Raw genomic sequence first — 12,040 nt, forward strand, 5'->3', positions numbered from 1 at the left:
AAAAATGGTACATAAGATTATCAATAATAGAGCTCCTTCATATTTTAATGTATTTTTTTCTAGGGTAAATGAGCAACATTGTTATAAAACTAGGCAAAGCCTTATGGATATTACATTATGTCATTTTAAAACTATGTATGGTCGTAGGTCTTTTAGATATTCTGGGGCACTTCTGTGGAATAAGTTACCTCTGGCCATTAAAAGTATCTCGAATATGGTTAGTTTTAGTTTAAAAGCTAAAAGTTGGTTCTTAAGTGGGTTGTTTTGTTGATGAATTTGTATTACGTATGAGGTTATTTGTGACTGTACATTTTTGTAAATGTGGAATTTTATTGTAATTTTTGTATTTATAATGCAATGCCAGTGTTCCCGTTACCGGGAGTGGAGTTTATGCTTTACATCAAGGACCACAATGGAAATAAGTTTTGTTTTAAACTTTATTGTGTTATCCTTGACGAATAGTGTATTCACTACTTTTTTGTCAAATAAACATAAACATAAGCAACAATGTTCTTGAGCACCAAATTAGCATATTAGAATGATTTCTTAAGGATCATGTGACACTGGAAGTAATGGTTACTGAAATTTCAGCTGTGCATGACAGGAATAAATTAGGTTTTAAAATATATTAAAATAGAAAACAGTTAGTTCAAATTGCAATAATATTTTAGAATGTTATTGTTATGATTGTACATTTAGGTATTTATTTACTTATTTTAATTTGGTAATATATATTGGTAATATATATATAAATATATATAAAATATATATTGGTAATAGATAAATATATATTGGTAATAGATATAAATTTGCAACTGCGAGTTACAAATTCCAATTCTGAGTCGGGAAAAAGACTGATATGTTCTCAGAATTGCGAGTTTATATCTCAGAATTCTGACTTAATAACTTGCAATTGTGTGCTATAAAGTCAGAATTGCGAGATATAAACTGGCAATTCTGAATTTTTTTTTCTTGCAATTTCGAGTTTATATCACGCAATTCTGAGGGAAAAAAAATCAGAACTGCGCTTTTATATATGGCAATTCTGACTTTATATCTGGCAATTGAGACTTTTTATCTCACAATTCTGAATAGCGAGATAAAAAGTCACAATTACCTTTTTTATTTTTTATTCAGTGGTGGAAACGGGCTTCCATACTTCAGAGACTTAAAACATAAAAAAAATATAAATAAATCTTACCAACCCCAATGTTTTGAAAAGTAGTGTCCATATAAAATATCTATAAATAATACTTGCCCAAAAAAAAGTGATCAACAATCAATTCTGACTTAATAACTTGCAATTGTGTGCTATAAAGTCAGAATTGCGAGATATAAACTGGCAATTCTGAATTTTTTTTTCTTGCAATTTCGAGTTTATATCACGCAATTCTGAGGGAAAAAAAATCAGAACTGCGCTTTTATATATGGCAATTCTGACTTTATATCTGGCAATTGAGACTTTTTATCTCACAATTCTGAATAGCGAGATAAAAAGTCACAATTACCTTTTTTATTTTTTATTCAGTGGTGGAAACGGGCTTCCATACTTCAGAGACTTAAAACATAAAAAAAATATAAATAAATCTTACCAACCCCAATGTTTTGAAAAGTAGTGTCCATATAAAATATCTATAAATAATACTTGCCCAAAAAAAAGTGATCAACAATTAATGTGTAAAAATAACTGATAACAATAATCCCTGAAATATGTAAAAAGTTTGTGCCAACTCGTCAAACTGTACTCTATTCAAATTGTTGCCAAGCCACTGGAGAATATGGCCTTGAATTCGGAGTGTGAGTTGCTGTCATATGATATATCCAGGTTTTTTTCTCTCCAAGACTCACCCTGAGTTCCCACAAGCACCAGGGGCACCTCTGCTGTGTTGCGGTAGTTGGCCATGCGACTATAGTAGTGGTAGACCGTCTGAAAGCTGATCTCATCTTCCAGACTGAACACAAAAATCACCGCATCTACCCACAAAGCAAACTGAGAAAGAATGATTGAGAGAGTGGGGAGAATTTAGAAAGGGAGAGAGAAACATTATTTTTAAAAAAACACAATACTTTGTTTAAAATAGGCTAAACATTTCATAAATCCACTCCCTTATATTTCATCATTTTCCGCCCCCTTATTCCTTATGATGTGATTATTGTGAATGTGAACTTGTGCACTAGCAAGGGCTTTGAACCACTACATATTGGGATACTGATGGGACTTAGTTGCATCTTAGCTGTAGCTGTCCTAAAAAGCAGACTTAAGAAGCCATGACAACATTTTGGGTAAGTGAATATATGGAACAAACAATGCTCACAGGATTTATGGTTAATTCTGGGAATATCCATAAGAAATGCACTGAAACAACTCTGTCAGCTCGAAATGACTGACTCCCTGCTCAATGGGACACACTATAAAATTCATATTTCACAGGCCATGAGAAAGAGGCCACATGAGACTTCCTGTTTGCATTTTATGACTAACAGAGAATCAGTTTGTCTAAATAAATGTTATCAGCCTCATGTAAACCCTATTACATCATGGTTTCCACTCAGCCGCTTTGTAAAACAAAACTAAAATATTGTTATAGCTATGCCATCCAGAGTTGAGACTAAGGCTCAGCATTGTGAATCAGAACATCCTCTGTAAGGAAAACACATTGTATTTGTGGCTGCACTTCCTACCTGAGCCTCCGGAGGTCCCCCTTCATCCCTGATTAGGAGGAGGTAACTTTGTCCATCCACTACAATCTCCTTTTTAAAACGTCCTCCTGTCCAACAAAAGAAGCAAATCAATTTAAAGAGTCTGATGATTCTAATATATTCACTACTTATAAATTAGATGATTGGTGGACTGTTGATTGAAATGGAAACAAAGCGGGGATAATTTGTTCTATAAATCAGAGTTCAGAACTAGTAAATACACAAAGATGAGTACTATAAAAATGTATTAAATAAATGATGTGCACAATTTTATTAATACTACTGCTGCTGCGACGTTGTGGAATGTCCCTTTTCATTCCCAAAGGACTGACTGTTAATGTATGAATAAAATTCACACAGCATAGAACTTATATATTTTAATTTTATACTTTTTCCCACACTCATAGTGTACTTACTGACTGGTTGTTCATAGTTACAAACACACATGAATTTTGACAGTAGGATTTCATGAAAATAAATAAATAATTTAAATATATTACCACTTTTCTGTTTGTTTAGTACTGATATTTCATATATAGTTAAAGCAGATTACTGGATTGCATTTATGCTGTCTCTGAAAATCTAGTTTAAAAACACCTTTTGTAAGAATTGTTTAAATAGTATTTATAAATTTCACAATGGAACTGATTTTTTTTCATGTAAGAATTGTTTAAATAATATTTGTAAATTTCACAATAGAATTGAATTGAACTGGAATTGTTAATTCTTTTAAATTCCATCCCTATTATTTACAGTTTAGTATACTGATGTAATCCCAGAAATGTATTCATTCATTTATTATGTTAAAAATAACTTATTAAAATCCTAAAACAAAAATAATAAAAAAACAATAAAAAACATAAAATATATATTTTTCAATTTTCCCCTCAACAACTATAATCATGGTTAATCGTCACCTCAGATGAATAATTGTGGTTAATTAATGTTCAATTCAATTCAAGTTTATTTGTATAGTGCTTTTTACGATACAAATTGTTGCAAAGCAACTTTACAGAAAATTAAGTTTCTATAATATTTAGTAGTAGCAATATATGTTATATATTGATACTCCAAGTTTCTGTTAATGAAAATGTTTGAAAAATTGGCTTTGTTGAAATTATAGCAGAACATTCCGGAGGAAATATCATACTATATTCTAAATGAGGGGCCCTGTGAATATTGTGTTGGACAATGAAGGGCCAAGTCAAAAAAGGTTGAGAACCTTTGGTCTAAACCTTATTAACGGGAGTATTTGTCACAATATAAAATGCAGACTGAACAAAGATGCTTGAAATGCAATGATTCATTTATTTATTGCACTTGTAACTCCCTTTTTTATAATGCATTTATCCATGCATGAAAGTGTCTTTTATCAACACTATCTGAGTGCTTTCTTCCTGAGCTTCTTTGTTTTTCAGAGAAAGACAAATAATGCCTCAGAAAATTATTTGAACCCAAAGAATAATTAAGTATTGCTGCTGCAATTAGTTTTCCAAACGTCCAGTCTAACGATGGCTGGAGTGGTAAAGGTCACCACTCCATCTGTGCCCCATCTGAGATGAGATAGCGGTGGTCAGAAATCAGAGGACATAGAGACCTCTCTCTATCTTTCTTTCGGCGGAAGAGGGGAGGGTGACTGTTGGTTGGTTTGCAGAAGCATAAGAGGATCAGAGGGGATTCCTGGAGATGTTAGAGGGTCTTAACCTTATCGCAGCTCTACACTGCTAATCAGCTTGTGTACCGAAGACCTGAGAGAACTTCACATACTACTACTTTCATAGCCTGAAAGGACATTCCATGGTCATCTGGGGACATGACCACTTGAACATTTTTAACTTTTACCCTTCACCTCTGACCTCCAACAGTGTATCCCCATGATAACCAACAAAGACCATAAATTATACAGAGAGAGATTTGGGAAGGACTGATAACTGGTTTGATCGCTATTTACAGTATTTTACTTGATAATATTTTTGGATTTATCAGATCTAACCAGGAACAGTGGTGCAACTACAGGTAAGCAACTAAGATATAAGAAACTAAGAAAGTAACTAAACAACTAAGAAATAACTAAAGTAACAAAGTAAATAACTTTAAATCATATTTTCATATTTTTAATTTTGCAAGCCAATTTTGTTCTCACAATAATTATTGTAAAAAGCCTTCCACAAATATATTCTAATAATTATTTAATAATTTTTAAAAATAATTTTATATATGAATTAAAACTTATTTCTATGTAATATATACATTTATTCTGGCTTTTATGTATAAATTCCATTTTTCATTTTTTTTTAAACAATCTTTTCTTCATAATATCACACTATTTTTCTCATATATAGCTACTTTGTTTTAATGGGGGCCTAGGCAATGGAAATTTTCATATTGGGGGGTCCTTCACAACAAAAAGTTTGAAAACCCGTTAATTAGTTATAACTGTGCCAGAAAAGCATAAATATAACAGGTATTATATATTAGTTCTGCATACCTTCATAATTAGACACAGCTGCAAAAATCATTAAATCACCTCTAGAAAATAAAACGGTTCTTACACTAGAGAGTAGATATTCAAATCTTAATTTTAATACAGCATCAGTGGCATTATCACTAGGGCTGGGTATCGTTCAAAACTTTTCGATATCGATACCGATACCTTGACTTCGATACCGGTTCCTGAACGATACTTTTTTCGATACCAATTTTATGAAATCAATTAGCACTACAGCCTCACGTGTGCGCCACATCTCTGAGTGTAACCGGTGTAAACTAGTAGGTGTGTTCGACTTGACGCGGACTGACTGCGCAGACCGATCGGTGTAGTACAGTACCACGAGACTGCTCCGTGCGCTTTCGAATCGCTCTCGCGGATGTCAAACACTGATCGATCTGCGCCGCACCTCTAGTCGAACACACCAGCTAGTGCTGCAGGCTTATTGGCTCACTGACGCTGATGAGATTAACCCCTTAGGTATCGAAATTTGGTACCGAACGACGAGACGTTTTTCGATACTCGATGGTATCGAGGAATTTCGGTCGGTGCCTAAAAAGTATCGAACTCGATACCCAGCCCTAATTATCACAGCATAAGCAGCACTGCAATAGTTTTTTACTTTAAAGTTTCTTACTAAGAGATACATAATGGTTCTAAAGCACAGCCACTGTAACTCAATTGAGATGACGACATGATATAACACAATGTTTCTTGATTGCGTGATTTTCCCATTTTCCCTCCGTCTTAATGACTCGAGTGTTTAAACTCTGCTCCTCCGCTGAACCAAACATGTGGGCAATAATGTGTATGCCAAAGTTCATGTGCTTTACAAAATTCGCCAGGTTTAGCTGAAATCGAAGGGTGGGCGAGCTGTTCGGGAATGGCGTTTAGGCTGGAGGGGATGGCAAGCTTTTCCGTAATGACATGGTTTGCCTGTCTGCATTATGAAGGATGAGGAAGTGGAGGAGCATCAGGACAGCTAATACTCAGCATATAGTCTGGACGCAGATATTTATATATTTGTTGAAAATAGAGAGCGAGAGAGAAGTGCACAGTGAGTGAAAGATACACACCCATCGGTTAATTACACTCTGGGTTCTTTCTCCATGGAGTTAACCTCAGCTGAGTAAAAACACACTTGAGTTTAGAGTCTCTGGATGCAATGAAGCTTAGTTCATCATGAGAGACACTCAGAAACACAGTTTTTGATAAAACGCCCGGTCTAATATTCTGGCTTGATGGACAGTGACCTGTAACGCTCAGTGCATTGGTGTCATTGAGGAAATGAATGAAATGGAAAGATGGCAAAACTACAGTGGCATCAAGAGAGGAGTAGAGTGGAACCTCCTGTTCTATGGCTTGATTTGCTTAAAGCGCTGTGATGAGTAAAGAGAAGCCATGTGGAGTGGAATCAACTCTATAACTGAAGATTTTAAGTATGACACACATTGTTTGTGAGCATCTAAACAAAAACATGATGAAGAAAATGCTGTTTAACAAGCCACAGAGGGGAGGAGAGTCCACCTCCTCAAATCTCTTGTACTACGACAGACGTTCCCCAAGAAGAACATGACGGTGACATTGTGAAAAAGAGAGCAAATAGTTACCTGCATCCACGTCAGCTAGTTAAAGAAGCAGCCAAGGAAAGAGAGAATAAACAAAACTCAAATCAAAAAGCAGCCAAGCTAAACATGCACAGTCAGTTAAGAAATTAAACCCAGCAGGACAAAGAGAAAGAGACTGAGAGAGAGAAAGAAGCATAACTTTCATTCATTCATCGCAAGCTTATCTATTGTCATGTGGGTCACGACTCGCGAGTTTGTTTTATCTGAACATACAGATCTAACACGTCTGCCCTGAGGACATGGTCAGGTCAATACAGCTGATTTACAGTACGCTGATGAAAAGGACACATACTATCAAACACATGCTCATAGTATTGAGGTCAGTAACGTAACACTCCTAAATCTATTAATTAATTTAAAAAATACATTACCATTTAAACACACAATGACTTAAATACATATCTTCTATGATGAGCATGTTTAAATTTTTTTTTTTTATAATTCATTTTTATATTTGTTTTAGGACATAAAGCCAAATACATTTTAGGATAATACACCATAATTAAGAAAAAAAATTATGAATACTAATAATTCTTGAATAAAAACATTAGTAGTTTGGCAAAATCTATTATTTTTATGCTTTTATTGTTTATTTATTTTTTGAGAAAAAAGTGAAAGTGAAGCGATCTTGTTAAAACATTATTAATAATTAAAAATACTTTTGTGCACCAATTTAAAGCCATGTGGTGTGTGGTGACACATTAGCTAATTAAATGTAAAGACGTTTTTTAAAACCAACACGAATACAAAGATCTCTAAGAATTTGTCATATGTTTTAAACTAGATTTTTAAATATTCTTATTTGCCTGTTTAACAAAAAGATAGGAAATATGAAGTAGAAATGGGTCACGATGGTCAACCAGTTTATTTAGATTTCACGGTTTGCAACTAGTTTATCTAGATTTTACTTGGAAAAGATTCAAAGTCTAAATTTGATATTTCACATTGATAAAAGTGTTATTTTTCACACCAGAGGGACTGGTCTGCACAATTGCACCAAACTGCTGATCCCAGCAGAGCCGCATTTCTAAATCAAACATGATTGTGGCGGCATAAGCAAAAAACTGCGTTAGTTACCCATATGGGGTGCTGGGTTTTGAAAAGGTAAAGGCTGGGGCTGTATTGAGACCACAAGGCCTGTAGGGATTTTTCTTTCTTCTTGTGTAAACATACACATGCAGTCACACAGTTGGCCTTGTGATAATATCTCTTAATGAGCTCTGAGAATGTGTCTATTCATGTAGTGTGTGTGATACAAGGGGGGACGGTGCAAAACCCGACTGCTTTCATTGCAGAGTGCGCTGTAAAAATCTGCTCCAGCCCTACTTAGTGGTTTTGAGGTTGGGGTCACTCTACCAAAGCTAGGAAACACTATTTTTAAACCCAGAATAGTGAAACTTCAAAAAAAGAAAAGTAGGAAAACTTTTTTATGCGGTAGTTTTATTGGAATGTAAATTTGGAAATTCAAATCACAGCTTTCTGTAGCTGAAATGTGATGTAACGCCACTGCAAATCTGAGTTTTGCGGCACTTCTATCATCAGATGACGTGCTGGCCTCAAACGTGAAAGATTTAACCGTGTCGTTTGAGCTTAGCAAGGCACACACTTCAACGGTCTCTGATGTCGCGCTAAGTTTCCTTTGGCACTCTGTGCTATAATCCACTGCGGCAAACAGGCAATTGACATTTCTGGGGGATTTTTTTTTCTTGCAGGGCGATTTCCTGGTTGACCGCTGCTATGCAGTGGCTCGAGTTTTATACGGTAAAGTGCAAAGGAGAGGACGAGACATGATTAGTGCCTTGCTTCTGTGACCTCATGCTTCTGCGGGACCCCCAGGCACTCAGATTACTGCAGTTAAGCACAATTGTACTAAATGTTGCTTAAACTAATTACGATCTTTAAAGAAAAGCCCTAAAATTTACAAACTCTGCTCCGTGAGGGAGCCATCTGAAAGGCCAGTTTAACATGACTACATAATAACAGTTATAAAGGACATGAAACACTGACACGGGGAGCTTTTGAAAGCAGATCCGTGCTTGGGGAAGAGAGCATATTGTGGTGGTCTGGCGGTGTGCCTTGAATGTTCTCAATTATACATGGGGATACTCCGGCACAACTGTACTGTATTAACATACTAACAGCAGGTGTGCGGAGAGAGAGAGAGAGAAAGAATAAGAGAAGGAGAGAAAAATAAGAAGAGTATCTAGGCTATGCCTCAGCAATACTGAAAAGAGAGGAATACTAATTGTATTTACACATAACTTCAAGACTTAAACGGGATCTAAGAACAGAAGGACACACATATGCCATTGTAAAGCCTTTCAAAAGCATTAAAGTGAGAAATATAAACTGTTAAAGACAAAGACAGTGATAGATATAAAAGTACAAAGGCTTTTAATGATTCTCCAAATTTCACCTGCATATCTGATAGCAAAACACCTACCTTCAGGGCTCTCTTCTTGCACGTACGTCCCTGTCAGATACCTGTGCACCAGGGCAGACTTCCCACTGGCCAAGTTACCCACAATGCCCTGCACACACAAATACACACACAGAATGAATAGGGGTCCCTTACATGATATTTTGGCATGTAAATAAACAGTGTCTCAGCTTAGACCTGAAGCAAGTCCTATTATACCATGGTCTGTCTGAATACTTGATTCTGATTGCCTGGCAGGTATGCATTAAAACCATATAATGCACAGGTAGTTCCAAGTCAGATTAATCACTGTTCTATATTAATGTGCTGCTTTCAGTGACGCACACACATACACACAGAGAGAGAGAGAGAGAGAGAGAGAGAGAGAGAGAGAGAGAGATAGGAGATCATGCTGCACACACACAGATTATTAAAATTATTTTATAACCTTTGCTGAGTATGGAGTACTATCAGTACAGTAAAACGGTGTCTTTTTAACTGTGGGTATTTTTAAGTCCCAGGGTTTGATTTTTATTAAAACTAAGTGTTTTTTTTTTTTTTGTAGAGCTCTGAGAATGTGTCTATTCATGTAGTGTGTGTGATACAAGGGGGGACGGTGCAAAACCCGACTGCTTTCATTGCAGAGTGCGCTGTAAAAATCTGCTCCAGCCCTACTTAGTGGTTTTGAGGTTGGGGTCACTCTACCAAAGCTAGGAAACACTATTTTTAAACCCAGAATAGTGAAACTTCAAAAAAAGAAAAGTAGGAAAACTTTTTTATGCGGTAGTTTTATTGGAATGTAAATTTGGAAATTCAAATCACAGCTTTCTGTAGCTGAAATGTGATGTAACGCCACTGCAAATCTGAGTTTTGCGGCACTTCTATCATCAGATGACGTGCTGGCCTCAAACGTGAAAGATTTAACCGTGTCGCTTGAGCTTAGCAAGGCACACACTTCAACGGTCTCTGATGTCGCGCTAAGTTTCCTTTGGCACTCTGTGCTATAATCCACTGCGGCAAACAGGCAATTGACATTTCTGGGGGATTTTTTTTTCTTGCAGGGCGATTTCCTGGTTGACCGCTGCTATGCAGTGGCTCGAGTTTTATACGGTAAAGTGCAAAGGAGAGGACGAGACATGATTAGTGCCTTGCTTCTGTGACCTCATGCTTCTGCGGGACCCCCAGGCACTCAGATTACTGCAGTTAAGCACAATTGTACTAAATGTTGCTTAAACTAATTACGATCTTTAAAGAAAAGCCCTAAAATTTACAAACTCTGCTCCGTGAGGGAGCCATCTGAAAGGCCAGTTTAACATGACTACATAATAACAGTTATAAAGGACATGAAACATTGACACGGGGAGCTTTTGAAAGCAGATCCGTGCTTGGGGAAGAGAGCATATTGTGGTGGTCTGGCGGTGTGCCTTGAATGTTCTCAATTATACATGGGGAGTATAGCAGAGTCCTCTGGCACAACTGTACCATACTAACATACTAACAGCAGGTGTGCGGAGAGAGAGAGAGAGAAAGAATAAGAGAAGGAGAGAAAAATAAGAAGAGTATCTAGGCTATGCCTCAGCAATACTGAAAAGAGAGGAATACTAATTGTATTTACACATAACTTCAAGACTTAAACGGGATCTAAGAACAGAAGGACACACATATGCCATTGTAAAGCCTTTCAAAAGCATTAAAGTGAGAAATATAAACTGTTAAAGACAAAGACAGTGATAGATATAAAAGTACAAAGGCTTTTAATGATTCTCCAAATTTCACCTGCATATCTGATAGCAAAACACCTACCTTCAGGGCTCTCTTCTTGCACGTACGTCCCTGTCAGATACCTGTGCACCAGGGCAGACTTCCCACTGGCCAAGTTACCCACAATGCCCTGCACACACAAATACACACACAGAATGAATAGGGGTCCCTTACATGATATTTTGGCATGTAAATAAACAGTGTCTCAGCTTAGACCTGAAGCAAGTCCTATTATACCATGGTCTGTCTGAATACTTGATTCTGATTGCCTGGCAGGTATGCATTAAAACCATATAATGCACAGGTAGTTCCAAGTCAGATTAATCACTGTTCTATATTAATGTGCTGCTTTCAGTGACGCACACACATACACACAGAGAGAGAGAGAGAGAGAGAGAGAGAGAGAGAGAGAGAGAGATAGGAGATCATGCTGCACACACACAGATTATTAAAATTATTTTATAACCTTTGCTGAGTATGGAGTACTATCAGTACAGTAAAACGGTGTCTTTTTAACTGTGGGTATTTTTAAGTCCCAGGGTTTGATTTTTATTAAAAAAAAAATAAAAAAAAAAGGTATTTAAAGATCATTTTGATCATGTTATTGATTTTTACTTGTCATAGACCCAGACTTCAGTTTGAAACTTTTAAAGTTAATTCGAAATGATTAAAGAACTATGAAATGAAATTAAAATGATAAAATTCATTATTACTAATAATTACATTTAAAGAATTCTAAAGAAAGAGTTCTGCACTTGTGTTAAACAAACTGTAATTGTGTTAAATTATGCTAAATATATTAAAATATTGTTTCATTTTCTTTATTATTATTTTGGATTAAACAAATTATATCCATGCATTAATATACGTTAGCATGACAAGTCAGTCATTTAATTTTAAAACTGTACGATGTAATTTTCACATGCAATAATTTAATCACAGAATGCTATCAAACAAGAAATAATTTGAGTTGGAGGAAATGACGCTGTCAAATGACACAAATGTCATTATTAGGGGACCAACAAATAAAGCAGTGAGAGTGTA

The 12,040-nt window shown here is 35.9% G+C and overlaps 1 protein-coding gene across 2 annotated transcripts in view; it reads right to left on the reverse strand.

Moving 5' to 3' along the window:
- Positions 1 to 12,040, reverse strand: part of agap1 (ArfGAP with GTPase domain, ankyrin repeat and PH domain 1) — a 137,935-nt gene that overhangs the window by 83,724 nt on the left and 42,171 nt on the right. For both annotated transcript variants that reach the window (XM_016514080.1, XM_016514079.1), the window contains exons 3-5: positions 11,039 to 11,126; positions 2,683 to 2,768; positions 1,849 to 1,990 (exon numbers count right to left, since the gene is read on the reverse strand). In XM_016514080.1, coding sequence (XP_016369566.1) covers positions 1,849 to 1,990; positions 2,683 to 2,768; positions 11,039 to 11,126 — 316 coding nt within the window. The remainder of the gene's footprint in view (positions 1 to 1,848; positions 1,991 to 2,682; positions 2,769 to 11,038; positions 11,127 to 12,040) is intronic.

Source organism: Sinocyclocheilus rhinocerous, unplaced genomic scaffold (genome assembly GCF_001515625.1).
Source record: "Sinocyclocheilus rhinocerous isolate Xijiao unplaced genomic scaffold, SAMN03320098_v1.1 scaffold806, whole genome shotgun sequence".
Classification (NCBI taxonomy): domain Eukaryota; kingdom Metazoa; phylum Chordata; class Actinopteri; order Cypriniformes; family Cyprinidae; genus Sinocyclocheilus; species Sinocyclocheilus rhinocerous.